The following is a 17,521-nucleotide window of genomic DNA, read 5'->3' on the forward strand; positions in this document are numbered from 1 at the left end:
TGTCCATGTACATAGATCCCTGAAAGTTGCCACCCAGGTTGATAGGGTGGTGAAGAAGGCCTATGGAGTGTTGGCCTTTATTGGTAGAGGGATTGAGTTCCGGAGTCAGGAGGTCATGTTGCAGCTGTACAGAACTCTGGTACGGCCGCATTTGGAGTATTGCGTACAGTTCTGGTCACCGCATTATAGGAAGGACGTGGAGGCTTTGGAGCGGGTGCAGAGGAGATTTACCAGGATGTTGCCTGGTATGGAGGGAAAATCTTATGAGGAAAGGCTGATGGACTTGAGGTTGTTTTCGTTGGAGAGAAGAAGGTTAAGAGGAGACTTAATAGAGGCATACAAAATGATTAGGGGGTTGGATAGGGTGGACAGTGAGAGCCTTCTCCCGCGGATGGAAATGGCTGGCACGAGGGGACATAACTTTAAACTGAGGGGTAATAGATATAGGACAGAGGTCAGAGGTAGGTTCTTTACGCAAAGAGTAGTGAGGCCGTGGAATGCCCTACCTGCTACAGTAGTGAACTCGCCAACATTGAGGGCATTTAAAAGTTTATTGGATAAACATATGGATGATAATGGTATAGTGTAGGTTAGATGGCTTTTGTTTCGGTGCAACATCGTGGGCCGAAGGGCCTGTACTGCGCTGTATTGTTCTATGTTCTATGTTCTAATTCTCCCAATGCTAGCAGTCTGTCTGGTAGGGTGTGTCTGGGTAGCTGGGGGAAAGTTGCGGTCTCCTTGTGAAGGAAGTTCCTCAGTTGCAGGTATCAAAGCTCGTTCGCTTTTGGGAGCTGGAACCTTTCTGTTAGTACGCCGAGGGTCGCTACTCTGCCGTCTACATAGAGGTGCCCTATTGTCAGTGCACCATTGTCCAGTCTCCACATTTTGAAGGAGGTGAATTTATGGTTTTTTGAATTTATGGATTTTGCAGACGGGGTCCATTGACCCAGATTAAAGTGGTGCCGGAGCTGGTTCCAAGTCTTTAGTGAGGCCGTCACCTTCGGGTTTCTTGAGTACTTGGCTGAAGGAAATGAGGTGGGCGTGACCAGTGCTCGGAGGGATGTCCCCATACAGGACGTCTCCTCCATTTGCACCCATTCCGCCTCCGGCTCTTTCACCCTTTCTGCATTTGCCGCCCAGTGGTAGAATAGGAGATTGGGTAGTGCCAGGCCCCCCAAATTCCTCCTTCTTTACAAGATGCTTTCGCAGATCCTGGAATTTTCTTCTCACCATACAAACACCATAATTAGTTTTTATACCTAGGTGAAGAAGGTTTTGGGATGAAGAGTGGGAGGCATCTGAATAGGAAGAGGAATCTTGGAAGCAAGTCAATTTTCAATGTCTGCACTCTTCATGCCAGGGAGAGTGGGAGCGAGTCGCACCTCCGCAGGTCTCTCTTCACCTCTTTCCCGAGACTCAACAGGTTCCACTTGTGGATCCATGTCCAGTTGTGGGCTATCTGGATCCCCAGGTATCGGAATTTGCAGTGGGATTCTCCGGCCCCCCATCGGGGCCCCGCCGCCCTGATGCCGGCTGCCGTATTCTCCGGCGCTATTTCTCGGACACGGGTGGGGTTCATGCCACGCGGTCGGAGGCTGTTGGCAGCGGCCCCCCAGCAATTCTCCGGGCCCCGATCGGCCGAGCGGCCTTCCGCTTTTGGCCAGTCCCACCGGCGTGAATCACTCAGCTCACGTACCGGTGAGACCTGGCAGGTAAGTCGGCTGGGGCAGTCCTCGGGGGTGGGGAGGGGGGGAGATCTGACCCCGCGGGAGGCTCCCACAGTGGCCAGGCCCGCGATCAGGGCCCACTGATCTGCGGGTGGGCCTGTGCTGTGGGGGCACTTCTTCCTTCCGCGCCGGCCCCTGAAGGGCTCCACCATGGCCGGCACGGAGAAGAATGCGGCAAAACACGCCGGTAGTTCCGCGCATGCGCGAGATCACGCCGGCCCTTTGGCGCATGCATGAACTCGCGCAGTCCCTTCACCGCCAGCTGGCGCGGCGCCAACCCCTCCGACGTCCACCTAGACCCCCGGAAGTGTGGAGAATTCCGCACTTTCATGGGCAGTTGGCGGCAGAGTGGTTGGAGCCGGTTTTCCCGCTGGCTTGGGGACTTAGTCCCCGGAAAGGAGAATCCCGGCCATGGTTTGGGCCAGCTTGAACGGCAGCTTTCCCAGCTCTGATCCTCCCCCCTGGGGGTCCACAGGGAAGATTTTGCTTTTGCTCAGATTAAGTTTGTAACCTGAGAAGGCTCTGAAACTCCCTTCGGAGTTCCATTATTCCTTCCAAGCTGGCTCGGGGGTTTGAGACATAGAGGAGTAGGTCTATATCTGCATAGATCAAGATTCTGTACTCTCTGTTTCCACTTCGAATGCCCTTCCACCCTTTCGACGACCTGAGAGCGATAGTCAGTGGCTCGATTGCCAGGGCAAATAGCAGTGGGGACAGTGAGCATCCCTGCCTCGTGCCTCTTGTGCAGCCTGAAGTGTTCAGAGCTGTTGGCATTTGTCTGTTCGCTCGCCATGGGAGCGCTGTACAGGTATTTCACCCAGAAGGCGAACACTGGCCCAAACCTTTCCAGCACCTCCATGAGGTACCACCATTCGACCCAGTCAAAGGCCTTCTCTGTGGTCATGGAGATGATCAGTTCTGGTGTCCCCTCCCCAGGTGGGGTCACAATCACTGTCAGCAAGCGTCTGATGTTAGCCATTAGCTGTCTGCCCTTGACAAACCCAGTCAGGCCCTCTGCGACTACCTCTGTCAAGCAACTCTCCAGTCGCCTTGCCAGGGCTTTGGCGTCAGTGTTCAGGAGTGAGGTGGGTTTGTATAACCCACACTCCGTCGGGTCTTTATTTGGGATCAGCAATATCGTGGCCTGTGCCAGTGTGGGCGGCAGGGCCCCTCTCAATGGCGATTCATATAGGTGCGGGGCTAGTGCTGCCGCAGACGTTTTATAGACGCACACCGGGAATCCGTCTGGACCCAGTGCCTTCCCCGACTGCATGGAGTTGATATTCTCCATGACTTCCCCCAGTTCTAGCGGTGCTTCTATTCCCTGTTTCTTTTCCTCTTCAACAATTGCTATGACAAATCCGTCGAGAAACCATTTCACCATTGAGTCTCTCTCTGGGACTTGGGACCTGTACAGCTCCCGGTAGAAGGTGGTGTCATAATATACACCAGTATATCATGGTGCAGATACACACAGACTGATGGACACACAGCAAGACCAATCAACACACACAACGCCACAGCCAATCACCAGTTAGAGCACACGCACTATAAAGACAGGGGGCATCAGAGTTCCCGCTCATTCTAGCTGCAGCCTCCTATTAGGACAGAGCTTACAGCTTGCAGCACAGATCTTCACCATGTGCTGAGTGCCTAGACTAATTAGGACAAGGCATAGGTCTTTCGTTTAATCTAACATCGTGTTAACTCACAGTGAAAGTATGTTCAACAGTTTCTGACTTAATAAAATAGTGTTGCACTATTTTAAGTGTTGGTGGCCTGTATGTGTTCCACGGATCCAGATCCCACCCAACACATCAGGTGGCAAATGCCTCATTGATCTTATCTGGTGCTGTGACTAGCCTGCCATTCCTGTCCCTCACCTGTGCTATCTCCCCCGTGGCTGCCTGCTTTCTCAGCTTGTGAGCCAGTAGGCGGCTGGCCTTGTCCCCATGCTCATAAAAGGTCCCCCGTGTCTGGCGGAGCTGGTTCACTGCTTTCCCAGTGGAAAGCAGGTCAAATTCCATTTGTAATTTTTTGCTCTCCGCCAGCAGCTCCGCAGTCAGGGCCATGGAGTACTGTTGATGCACTTCCAATATGGAGTTGATCAGCCAATGCCGAGCCGCCCTTTCCTGACTGTCCCTGAGAGCCTGAAAGCTATTATTTCTCCCATTATCGCTGCCTTCAGCACCTCCCAGAATATGGAGGGTGAGACCTCTCCATTTTGGGTGGGGTTACATACCCGTCGATGGCTTGTGATATTTTCTCACAGAACGAGCATCAACAAAATTGATGCAGAGCTGTTTGCAAATTTCACAAAGAACAAAGGAACCCTTTGCAAGAGGGGTTCCTTTTCATGGGACACTGCATCAGTTTTGGGACAGGGGGGACCTATACCGTTGGGGTGGTCTCCACCTGAACCGAGCTGGGACCAGTGTTCTGGCGAAAAGAGTAAATAGGGTGGTCAATAGGACTTTAAACTAGAGATTGGGGGGGAAGGGAAAGTCAGGGAACCAAGAGGTGAAGTAATCAGTGGGGAGCGTAGCTGCTTAGGAATACAAAAAAGCACGAAAAGACAGAACTCAGGAGAGGTTACGATAGTCCCCATCTCACAAAATATGACACAGTGGAAAGGCTCAGTAAACCAAGGTCCACCACACTAAGAAAACAAAAAGGGACAGTCAATCGAGAATTAAAGGTGCTATATTTAAATGCGCGCAGTGTACGGAACAAGGTAGATGAGCTTGTGGCCCAAATTGTGACTGGCAGGTATGATGTGGTAGGCATCACAGAGACGTGGTTGCAGGGGGTTCAGGACTGGCATTTAAACATCCAGGGATTGGCAACCTATCGAAAAGACAGAGAGGTGGGCAGAGGGGGTGGGGTTGCCTTGTTAATTATCATAGATTATCATAGAATTTACAGTGCAGAAGGTGGCCATTCGGCCCATCGAGTCTGCACCGGCTCTTGGAAAGAGCACCCTACCCAAGGTTAACACCTCCACCCTATCCACATAACCCAGTAACCCCACCCAACACTAAGGACAATTTTGGACACTAAGGGCATTTATCATGGCCAATCCACCTAAGCTGCACATCTTTGGACTGTGGGAGGAAACCGGAGCACCCGAAGGAAACCCACGCACACACGGGGAGGATGTGCAGACTCCGCACAGACAGTGACCCAAGCTGGTATTGAACTTGGGACCCTGGAGCTGTGAAGCAATTAGCAATAATGGCTCTGAAGCCATTAGGAATGAAATTAAATCAATAGCACTAAATGACATAGGGTCAGATGATGTGGAGTCTGTGTAGGTAGAGTTGAGGAACCACAAAGGCAAAAAAAACATAATGGGAGTTATGTACAGGCCTCCTAACAGTGGTCAGGACCAGGGGCACAAAATGCACCACAAAATAGAAAGGGCATGTCAGAAAGGCAAGGTCACAGTGATCATGGGGGACTTCAATATGCAGGTGGACTGGGTAAATAATGTTGCCAGTGGACCCAAAGAAAGGGAATTCATTGAATGTTTACAGGAGGGCTTTTTGGAACAGCTTGTGATGGAGCCCATGAGGGAACAGGCCATTCTGGACTTAGTGTTATGTAATGAGCCAGACTTGATAAAAGATCTTAAAGTAAGGACACTTAGGAGGCAGTGATCATAATATGGTAAAATTCAGCCTGCAATTTGAAAGAAATAAGGTAGAATCAGATGTAAAGGTGTTACAGTTAAATAAAGGTAACTACAGGGGCATGAGGGAGGAACTGACGAAAATTGACTGGGAGCAGAGCCTAGTGGGAAAGACAGTAGAACAGCAATGGCAGGAGTTTCTGGGAGTAATTGAGGACACAGTACAGAGGTTCATCCCAAAGAAAAGAAAGGTTATCAGAGGGGGGATTAGGCAGCCATAGCTGACAAAGGAAGTCAGGGAATGCACCAAAGCAAAAGAGAAAGCCTACAATGTGGCAAAGAGTAGTGGGAAGTCAGAAGATTGGGAAGGCTACAAAAACAAACAGAGGATAACAAAGAGAGAAATAAGGAAAGAGAGGATCAAATATGAAGGTAGGCTAGCCAGTAACATTAGGAATGATAGTAAAAGTTTCTTTAAATACATTAAAAACAAACGGGAGGCAAAAGTAGACATTGGGCTGCTCCAAAATGACGCTGGTAATCTAGTGATGGGAGACAAGGAAATAGCTGAGGAACTAAATAAGTACTTTGCGTCTGTCTTCACAGTAGAAGACATGAGTAATATCCCAACAATTCAGGAGAGTCAGGGGGCAGAGTTGAATATGGTAGCCATCACAAAGGAGAAAGTGCTAGAGAAACGAAGAGGTCTAAAAATTGATAAATCTCCGGGCCCAGATGGGCCACATCCTAGAGTTCTAAAGGAGATAGCTGAAGAAATAGTGGAGGCGTTAGTTATGATCTTTCAAAAGTCACTGGAGTCAGGGAAAGTCCCAGAGGATTGGAAAATCGCTGTTGTAACCCCCCTGTTCAAGAAGGGAACAAGAAAAAAGATGGAAAATTATAGGCCAATTAGCCTAACCTCGGTTGTTGGCAAGATTCTAGAATCCATCGTTAAGGATGAGATTTCTAAATTCTTGGAAGTGCAGGGTCGGATTAGGACAAGTCAGCATGGATTTAGTAAGGGGAGGTCGTGCCTGACAAACCTGTTAGAGTTCTTTGAAGAGATAACAAATAGGTTAGACCAAGGAGAGCCAATGGATGTTATCTATCTTGACTTCCAAAAGGCCTTTGATAAAGAGCCTCACGGGAGACTGCTGAGTAAAATAAGGGCCCATGGTATTCGAGGCAAGGTACTAACATGGATTGACGATTGGCTGTCAGGCAGAAGGCAGAGAGTTGGGATTAAAGGTTCTTTTTCGGAATGGCAACCGGTGACGAGTGGTGTCCCGCAGGGTTCAGTGTTGGGGCCACAGCTGTTCTCTTTATATATTAATGATCTAGATGACGGGACTGGGGGCATTCTGGCTAAGTTTGCCGATGATACAAAGATAGGTGGAGGGGCAGGTAGTGTTGCGGAGATGGGGAGGCTGCAGAAAGATTTAGACAGTTTATGAGAGTGGTCCAAAAAATGGCTGATGAAATTCAACGTGGGTAAGTACCAAATAATTTATTTTTAGTGGTTTTGGAGGGGAGAATGTTGGTGAGGACATCTGGTGAATTGTCCTATGGTAACAACAACTGACAAGACTTTGGTCTCTGGTATTGTCTGGCTGCTCATACCTCCTACCACAATACTTAGGCAAGTGATAAAATTGCATCTATGTAGCACCGCATCACATCCTCTGGACATTCCAAACGCTCGGACTGAAGCACAGAAACTGCATGAAGGTTTACAAAAACCTTCCTTTATTCCACCGGCAAAAAAAATATATAAACTCTCAAGAGAAAACGTGACTTTAAGGCAGCACAGTGGTTAGCACTGCTGCCTCACAGCAGCAGGGGACCCAGGTTCAATTCCGGCCTTGGGTGACTGTGTGGAGTTTGCACTTTCTTCACGTATCTGCGTGGGTTTTCTCCGGGTGCTCCGGTTTCTTCCCACAGTCCAAAGATGTGCAGGTTAGGTGCATTGGCCATGCTAAATTGCCCCTTGGTGTCCAAAGGACAGGTGAGGTTACGGGGATAGGGTGGGGGATTGGGCCTAGGTGGGGTGCTCTTATTTGAGGGTCGGTGGGGGCCCGATGGGCTGAATGGCCTACTTCTGCACTGTCGGGACTATATGACATGCTATCAGAAACAAACTGTTTACTAGTTTACCATGTTACACCAATTAAACTGGAAGAAGGAAATGTACAAAAAAAAAACGACAATAATGTGCAACGCTCAATTTTTAACAAATCTTTCTGACAGCCCTGGGCTGTTCTCACCATGCCCGCTAAACTAGAGATAATATTGGATTCTACAGTCGGGGTTGACTTCTCTTTCTCTTTCTCTGCAGCTGCAACAACGAAGCAGTGTTGAGGAAAATTTCCTACTCCTCACCGAGACAGCCACCAGCCATGTTCAAGTGCTTGTCGAGTTCACCAAAAAATTGCCCGGTAAGGGAAATGGTTTGTCAATTCTTTTTTTTAAATACATTTAGTGTATCCAATTCATTTTTTCCAATTAAGGGACAATTTAGCGTGGCCAATCCACCTACCCTGCACATCTTTGGGTTGTGGGGGCGAAACAAACGCAGACACGGGGAGAATGTGCAAACTGCACACGGACAATGACCCAGAGCCGGGATCGAACCTGGGACCTCGGCGCCGTGAGGCAGCAGGGCTAACCCATTGCACCACCATGCTGCCCTATGGTTTGTCAATTCTATCCATTCATGGGAAGTGAGGTTTGGATTGCAATATGGACACCTGTGAATCCCGCCCCCGCCGGTTGCCGAAGTCTCTGGCACCGAAGATTCGGCGGGGGCGGGAATCGGCCGCGCCGGTTGGCGGGTTCCCCCGCGCGATTCTCCGGCCCGGATGGGCCGAAGTCCCGCCGCTAAAATGCCTGTCCCGCCGGCGTAAATTAAACCACCTACCTTACCGGTGGGACAAGGTGGCGCGGGCGGGCTCCGGGGTCCTGGGGGGGGCGCGGGGCGATCTGGCCCCGGGGGGGTGCCCCCACCATGGCCTGGCCCGCGATCGGGGCCCACCAACCGCGGGCGGGCCTGTGCCGTGGGGGCACTCTTTCCCTTCCGCCTCAGCCACGGTCTCCACCATGGCGGAGGCAGAAGAGACTCCCTCCACTGCGCATGCGCGGGAATGCCGTCAGCGGCCGCTGACGCTCCCGCGCATGCGCTGCCGGAGATGTCATTTCCGCGCCAGCTGGCGGGGCAACAAAGGCCTTTTCCGCCAGCTGGCGGGGCGGAAATTCGTCCGGCGCCGACCTAGCCCCTTAATGTTGGGGCTCGGCCTCCAAAGATGCGGAGCATTCCGCACCTTTGGTGCGGCGCGATGCCCGTCTGATTTGTGCCGTTTTGGGCGCCAGTCGGCGGACTTCGCGCCGTTTCCGGAGAATTTCGCCCATGGTTAGTGAGCAAGAACATAGGTTCAAAGTAAAGCTTCTTTGGGGAAAAACACCATTGGGGCTGATTGGATTGTTTCCCAGGTGGAACAGTCTGTGAGCTTTCATGAGCAGCACATGTAATATGGGAACTCCAAGTTCCTCTCCAAGCCACACATCATCCTGGCCTGAACACCGTTCCTTCACTGCCACTGGTTCAAAATCTTGGAACTCCCTCCCTAACAGCACTGTGGATGTACCTACACCTCAGGGACTGCAGCGGTTCAAGAAGGCAGCTCACCACCATCTTTTCAAGGGCATCTAGGATTGGGCAATAAATGTTGGCCTATGAGCGATGCTGACACACTCAGAACCTGTACATTGAATATGATATTCCAAAATAGTGATTTGAAACAAACCTGTTGGACTTTAACCTGGTGTTGTAAGACTTCTTACTGTGCCCACACCAGTCCAACGCCAGCATCTCCACATCATGTTGAGAAGGGGAAGATAGAAAGAACACTGCTTCACTTTACTCAAGTGAGGAGAGGAATAACATTAATGTCCTCCATGGGGATGACGGTGTGAGAGGGAATCCATGATACAATAAGCAGATATGGGGTAAAATCGTTCCAAAATTGGTCAGTGTCAGGTTCAGTCCGAAAACCAAGGCGTAGCTCTCCAGCTGCATAGCTATGTTTTCTCTCCAGATTCACTGTATGCACAGGAAATCTGGGGACCTGGTTTACATTTTCACGCGGGTGGGCACTGAGACATCCGGCAAGGCTGGCTCCACAGAAATCGGGGCACCATCTTTAAAGGGCACCCTAATCTGCGTTGAAGGAAACTGTACCCCCTCACCCCCCCCTTGAACACGGAGGGCCCCACCCCCCAAAGGAATCAGTGCACCCTCCCCCTCCTCACAAGCATCGATGCGCTCTCGCCCCCTCCACAAGCATTGGTGCACCAGCCGGCACCAATCACCCCTCAACAAGCATTGGTGCACCCTCTTCCCCCTCACAAGCATTGGTGCACCCACCCCCACATGCATCGGTGCACCCTTCTCCCCCCCCCTCACAAGCATCGGTGCATCCTCCCCCCCCCCCACAAGCATTGGCGTACCCACACTCACATGCATCACACTCACACTCGGTGCATCCCCCCCGACCACCACCAACATCGGTGCACCCTCCCACCCCTCAAGCATTGCTGCACCCTCCCCCATCCTCACATGCATTAGTACACCCTCCTCCTCCCCCCCCATCCCTCCTCCCCTCCTCCCCCCGCCCCCTGTCCTGGGATCGGCCCCTCCCCCCGACTGTGGTGGCGCTAGACTGAGTCCAATGCCGCCACGCCAAGTCCCCGACGGATGAGACCACATGCGACTGATCCGTTGGGAACTCGGCCAGTCGGGAGTGGAGCATTGGGGGTGGGTCTCAGGCAATGTCCTGACGCCGCTTGGGAGGGGCAGAGCATCGTGAAAGCGGCGCTGCCCCCATTTCGGTCATGAACAGGAATTCTCCGACGATCACCGAACGAGATTTCAGTGGCGGCGACTAGAGATTCCCGCCCATTATATTTACATCACAGAAACAGACCATTGGCCTCACTGGTCTATATTGGTTCTTACGTTCCAAACAAGCCTCCTCTCGCCCCACTTCATTCCAGTCAATCTGCAAATCATTCCATTTCTTTCTCCCTCATATTTAGCTAGTTTCCACCTTAAATTAATTAATCTCAAGTGTTCACCTCAACACTCCTTGTGGTAGCAAGTTCCATATTCTCACCACTTTCCGGGTAAAGAGGTTTCTCCTGAAATTCCTATTGGAATTATTAGTGGCTATCTTATATGCATAGTCCTTGAGAGTCCAGACTTGGAATAGAGTGAAACTGCTAGGGGCAAGGGTTGCCCGAGGAAAAATGTCTTTCTGATATATCAGTTTCTGCCCCAGTAATATCGCCACTGAACAACAACACCTCATTGTCCATATCTTGGGAGCCTCTTTTCAACAAAGGCAGATCCAAATGACAAAGTTCATTATCACCTCGAATACACCAGCTCAGCCATTGGCCATCTATGGGAAAGACTATTTGAGGACCAGATTTTATAACCTGGGACTAAGTTCATGGTTTACCATACAGCAGTGGTCCCAATGTTCCACGGGCTTAAAAGACTTGGACAACCTACTGCAGGCACGTCAAAGCACTGGAGAAATACCAGCAGTAGTGCCTTCGCGAGATCCTCCAAATCCATTGACAAAGTAGGAGATCCAACAGTTGTGTGCAATCCCAAGCTAACTTGCCCAGCATCACAGCGCTAATCACTCAAACCAGCTCTGCGGGGTGGGACATGTCGCTTGTGTGTCTGACACCAGACACTGTGCCACATGGAACTCGGTCGTGGCAGTAGACCCCCAGGAGGACAGCGGCAACAGGAGGGAATTTCCAACAATCCCCACAGACTCATGGGGGATAATGACTGATCAGAATGGAGAAGCTTCATTTGGGAAGGCAATGAACGCATCAACAAAATTTTTCAGGAATGTACAGAAATGAAGGTGAGGCATGAGAAAGAGCGAACAAACCTCCAAACAACTCATCTACCAATCCTTCAAACACCACCTGCCCCGCAAGTGGCAGAATCTGCTGATCGCACACTGGGCTTGTCATCCATCTCAGAACCCATTGAACCAGAAGGGAAGCAAATCATCCTTGATCCTAAGAGAAGAGAAACCAGCATAGCTCTCTCATGGACATGAGATCCAAACTCGAAGGCCCAACACTGCAGACTGGATCAGGCAAAGTCTTTATCTGCAAAAGTTCAGAGACTAAGGATTCTGATTTCTTCAGATATCCGTAGTGCATCAGAATTCACAGACAAAATTCCCAGCACACATTCAGGGAAGGTATCAAGCTGGGGAATCAGAAAATTCAAAAAAGTTTATATTTCCTTAGTGACTTTAACATTGTAAAATGTCCCAAGGTACTTCACAGGAGCTCTGAGTTCCATAAGGAGAGATTGGGAGAGGTGACCAAAAGCTTGGTCAAGGAGGTAGATTTTAAGGAGCGCCTCCGAGATGGGACAAGCTGGAAAGGATTAGGAAGGGAATTCCAGAGCTTGGGCCGAGGTCCCTGAAGGCACAGATACCAATCGGGATGCGATTACAATTGGGGGTGCACAGGAGGCCAGTATTGGAATGACACAGATATCTCGGAAGGTTAAGGGTTTGGAAGTGATCACAAGATGGCTGAGGCCATGGAGAGACTCGGGGACCTCATTTTCTATGTGGTGAGTTGTTGGGTACACTTGCAGAAACCGAGAGATTTTCACCCAGTGATAGGGAAGTGAGAAAGTGAATTAACTGGGATCGCTGACACATATTCTAGAGACTGACTTACGATTGACTGTATCCCATAGTGCAAAATAGGAATTGCCAAGAGTAAAAAGACCAAGGTCTCGCGGCCTGGTAGTCACATGATGCAATTTTAATGGCGTTTTTTGAAAATTTAGAGTCCCCAATTATTTTTTTCCAATTAAGGGACAATTTACCATGGCCAATCTATCTACCCTGCACATCTTTGGGTTGTGGGAATGAGACCCACGAGACACTGGGAGATTGTGCAAACTCCACACGAGCAGTGACCCGGGGTTGGAATCGAACCCTGGTCCTCGGCGCCGTGAGGCAGCAGTGCTAACCACTGCACCACCGTGGCGCCTTTTAATGGTGTTGTTAATCAGAATCATCAATTTTAATCAATTATCAAGCTAATTGGAGCTTTGGGCAGAGTGCTGGGGAACGACAGGTGCAAATAATCTTTTCTTTCCGAATACCTGACACTCAACACATGTCATGCCTCAAGTTACTCATATGCTGTACCCTAAAATATTGTTTCCTTATGAAAATCTATCTAATTTTCATTACAACAAATCCAATGCTCACTGCCTCCCTCGGTGGTTGCTTGTTCCATAGATTGACCTCCCCCCCCCCCTCAATGAAAGTGGAAAATAAGGGGTGAGGGAGCTGGCCAGAGATTCTGTGGGTCATACTGCCTCTGTTTTCTCTGTAGGTTTCCAGATGCTGGACCATGAAGACCAGATCGCCTTGCTGAAAGGTTCTGCTGTCGAAGCCATGTTCCTCCGCTCTGCCCAGATATTCAGCCGGAAAATTCCTTGCCAGCAGAGCGAGCTGCTAGAAGATCGAATTCGGCATAGTGGTGAGTCTAAGGAACACACTTAGAGTAGTATCTACCTATCTCGGGAGATGATGGACTGCACTCAGGGTGAATGTCATTTCTGGATTGAAACAGCCACATCTGCAGGGGCAGAAATTGATACATTCAGTGTTGTTCTGGTTTAAATGCTGAATTGGTGAGGTGGTGGTGCAGTGGTATTGTCACTGGACTAGTTTTCCACAGACCCAGGATAATACTCTAGGGATCCAGTTTCAAATCCTGGCATTGCAGATGGTGAAAATTGAATGCAAAAAAATTTGGAATTAAAAGTCTAATGATAGGGCGGCACGGTGGTGCAGTGGTTAGCACAGCTGCCTCATGACGCTGAGGACCCAGGTTCGATCCCGGACCCGGATCACTGTCCATACGGAGTTTGCTCATGCTCCCCATTTCTGCGTGGGTTTCACCCCCACAACCAAAGATGGGCAGGGTAGGTGGATTTGCCATGCTAAATTGCCCCTTAATTGGGAAAAATGAATTGGGTGCTCTAAATTTATACAAAAAAAGTCTAATGATGGCTGTGAAACTATTGTTGATCTAGTTCACTAATATCCTTAAGGGGAAGGAAATCTGCCATCCTTTCCTCGTCTGGCCTACATGTGACTCCAGATCCACAGCAATGTGGTTGACTCTTAACTGTCCCCTCAAGGGTAACTGGGGATGGGCAATAAATGCTGGACCAGTAAATGTGGTTGCAAATGCAGGAAAGATCTAGGAACTTCTATTTTTATAATACCTCATCCTGTGCTCAGAACATTCCCAACCACTTTGCAGTCAATTAATTATATTTCAAGAGATTTTTTAAAGTTCTTTCACAAGATGTGGGCTCTTTCATCTTCTGAGGATGGGGGAACGAGCTATACAAACGCAAGTTCTCACTCAGCATTATACCAGAACTGCACCAATTGGTGAAAATATCTGCCCCTGATGGTGTATTATTTTCAATCCAGCACTGACATACAGCCTGGGCACAGTGGGTATCCAAGGCTAGGCCAGCATTTTTTGCCCATCCCTAATTGCCCTTGTGAAGTTGATAGTGAGCTGCCACCTTCCAATGCTGCTGCAGCCCATGTGGTGTAGGTACACCCACAATGCTGTTAGAAAAGGATGGCAGAACCATGCAGCACCAAAGGAGGCAATTCTGAGTGCCAGTTGGGGTACAGTGAGGAGCATCCTCGTCTCTTGAGGCACAGGGTTGTGGGTTCAAGTCCCATTCCAGAGGCTTGGTGAGAAATTCTAAGTGTTGATTTTGAAAGAGACTTGGGTGTGCTCACCCAAGGACAGCTGAGAGTTAACATGCAGATACAGCAAACAATTAAGAAGGCAAAATGGCATGTTGGCCTTTGTTGCAAGGGGTTTTGAGTACGAGAATTAGGAAGTCTTGACAGTGGAGGTGGGGAGCAATGGGGAACCCCGTAGACAGCAGAGGGACCAGATGATCCCACCACCGGCCAATTACAGGCCTCCTCCACTGCCGCAAAACATGCTGCAGGGGGTGAGGAAAATCCCGCCTTCAGTGGAAGTTTACAGTCCTCACCAGTTTGCCGTTTGCCGATGGGGAAGGGGGGGCTTATAAATGCAGCACGAGGCTTGCCCGGTACCCAGCCAGCAACCCCGACCTGCCTCCCATTTCATGTGATGATGTAGGTGTGACATGGCCCTCTCATCGCTGGACCTATTGAGATCATGAAGTGACCAATTAATGCCATGCCCTCCCCTACGGCTCACGCAGGTGGGTAGCCTGGCAGCTTTAGCTGGGTGGGCTGGAGTCGGCCAATGGGTGCATGGTTACCTTCTTTCGAGGAAGGTCATAGCCCGCTTTAGTGCTCTCCACTCCTGGCCTGTCAAACCTGGTCCACCAACGTCCCCCCATCACATGCCTCACTGAGAAGCCTTTTGATCAAGTCCCGTCAATACTCGGCATCTTCTCCCAGCCGCTAGAAAATTAATCCGGCACTGAAATTAATCTTTCTGTCGGCTCCATGTTGAGCGGCCCTTACTCCTTTTGGAGAATAGAGAGAGGGCAGTTACGGTACATTAAACACGCACATTTACTGGAGTGAGATGGTTTGTTATGTTGACTCATGCATCCCTCACTGGTCACTGCATTATTCATCTACGCCTAGTAAATGAACAACAATACAACAATAGTAAACAAACATCACCCAAATTTTTGAGGCTGGAATCCAACCATGGTGCTACATAGCACAGTGGGCTAAACAGCTGGCTTGTAATGCAGAACAAGGCCAGCAGCGCGGGTTCAATTCCTGTACCGGCCTCCCCGAACAGGCGCCAGAATGTGGCGACTAGGAGCTTTTCACAGTAACTTCATTGAAGCCTATTTGTGACAATAAGCGATTATTATTTCTGCACAATGATTCTTCTTGTGTGTCTTCATTTGCCTACTGACTTGCAAAGTTTTGTATCAAGGGCCATATCTGGCACAACCCAGGCATCACAAACATTTTGGCAAGTAAGTCTTAAATATAGCTGTAAATTGATCAGTTGTTTGAAATTTACCTTTGTTCCAACTGCTTGATGTTTTTTGCCGATTTAAAGGGCTGGTCTTAAAGCCACAATGCCAGGATCGTATCTGAATCAACTGCTGGCGTGCTCACGAGCAATGCCACAGGAGCTCTGCTGAGAAGTTTCAACAACCTGAAATATCACAGCTGGTTGTACTTCTGTTGTAAGTACAGATCCCTACCAGAAAATATTTTCAAGGATTAAAAATTAAAGTTTAATTTGAGGAGAAAGATTGGCTCAGTGTCCACATTCATCTTACTGTTTCCATCAACAGCCCTTTGCTATTTTAAACAACGAGAGATTTCAGTTAAATGCTATTTGACCAGAAGATTAATTGTGATCACAATCCCTGGCAATTATGATGCTATAATATTATGGTATAATGTTATTTGTATTTTCAGGTTTTCAGGAGTATACAAAGTAAAGTAGGCAATTGAGCTGATTTGTGCAGAAGGTTACTTGCAGCAATTGTGTTTCAACCAAAGTGATTCATTAAATATATTTTGAAGATTTTTAGATTTTGAAATAAACTCTTTCCACCGGTAGCGGTAGTCTGGGACCAGGAGATGCAGGCCGGAATTCTCCAGCAGCCCCAGTGTGCCACCCTTCCAGGTGAGCATGCAACTGGGGCCCTCCAACCTCCAGGGATGTCCCCACGAGTGCCATTCCATCTGGCCCTTATTTCTGGAGACCAGCACCGCTCATCCGAGGTCTCTAAGGCGAGTGAGTGAGACCCCACGTCTTGGTTAGATCTCAGGAAAGCAGATTAGAGTGAGACTAACTATCTCACTCTAATATGCAGATTTGGCAGAAAGTGATCCCACCTTCTGGGCAGGATTCACATCGTGATATCTCGCGATATCGCATTAGATCTCACGGGGTGTGGGGAGCCGGATAGATCCCGGAAGTGGGATCCCCCGGCATCTGCCAGCTGCGTTGTGCCGTGCCGCACCACATTTCGGGTGCAACGCGACCGGTAGATCCTGCCCTTAATCTTAAAATCAGAGGCTGGGCTGGTTATTCAGAGAGAAGTTAGGAAACACTTCATTACACAAAAGGGTGGTCGAATAGTGGAGCTCTCTCCCACATAAAGCAGCAGATGCTGGCTCAACTTTAAATCCGAGATTGATTTTGGCTCGGGTGTGAAGGGCTGAATAGTCTCCTTGTGTTCTGTAATATTCAATGATCCATATGGAGATATAGTGGGTGAATGTAACTTGGATGCAAACCAGCTAATACCTCAATGAGTGGTTGTGAGACCGCCAATTCACCGTGAGACCGTGAGAACGAGCGAACATTAGGCTTTAATATCCATGAACTCGCCTGCCAGAGTCGGCTGTACAAATGAGTGCCACCCACAGGTGGCCGGACTATATATGGCCCGCGGTTCCAGTACAGTACCTGGAAGTAGTCCGTATCATCACTTCCAGGTCATGAGTTACATCATTATAAAGACAGTACAGACAGCTCATGCATTAGGTGAAATACATTCACCACAGTGGTAGAACAGACTCAAATGACTAAATGTTCTGGAGGATCCCGCTGCCGGCGGGGGTGCGTCGTACCAGAAATTGGGGTCTGGTGGGACGGAGAATCAGGCCCCCTGGATACCTTTTAAAGTCTATTCCATGAAAACCCTTGGATTGTTTTTGACTATGCATGGAGACAAAGCCCTTGTGACCTCACTGGCAATATTGAGTATATTAACTTGTTTTTTTGTTTAAATATATTATCAGTTTTACACTCTGTAGTTTGGTGGTGTAACTTTGGAAAGGGTACGAGTGGAGTAACTACATCCAGCAACTGAGCCCGGGCATTGAGCAAACAACGGCATGAATAATACATATTGTAGTTTGAAACCAGGGCTCGGAAAAGATAAATATTTCAGAGCATAGTATTGTCTGTATTGTGCCATTCAGTGCTTGTGTCACTGGTACAGGGCAGAGGGAGTATCAGCTGCTCGATTGGGGTTGGATTTCTGGTTGTTTAACTATGTGGTTTACCGTTGCACGGCACACTGCAG

At 49.2% G+C, this 17,521-nt stretch overlaps 1 protein-coding gene across 4 annotated transcripts in view; it reads left to right on the top strand.

Moving 5' to 3' along the window:
- nr1h4 (nuclear receptor subfamily 1, group H, member 4) overlaps window positions 1–17,521 on the top strand; it is a 130,118-nt gene that overhangs the window by 91,621 nt on the left and 20,976 nt on the right. For 3 of the 4 annotated variants that reach the window (XM_072484833.1, XM_072484834.1, XM_072484835.1), the window contains 2 exons: window positions 7,694–7,793; window positions 12,808–12,954. In XM_072484833.1, coding sequence (XP_072340934.1) covers window positions 7,694–7,793; window positions 12,808–12,954 — 247 coding nt within the window. Of the gene's footprint in view, window positions 1–7,693; window positions 7,794–12,807; window positions 12,955–15,531; window positions 15,662–17,521 lie in introns of all 4 variants that reach the window. The other variant, XR_011936507.1, reaches the window with a different exon arrangement.

This window comes from Scyliorhinus torazame, chromosome 19, assembly GCF_047496885.1.
Source record: "Scyliorhinus torazame isolate Kashiwa2021f chromosome 19, sScyTor2.1, whole genome shotgun sequence".
NCBI lineage: Eukaryota > Metazoa > Chordata > Chondrichthyes > Carcharhiniformes > Scyliorhinidae > Scyliorhinus > Scyliorhinus torazame.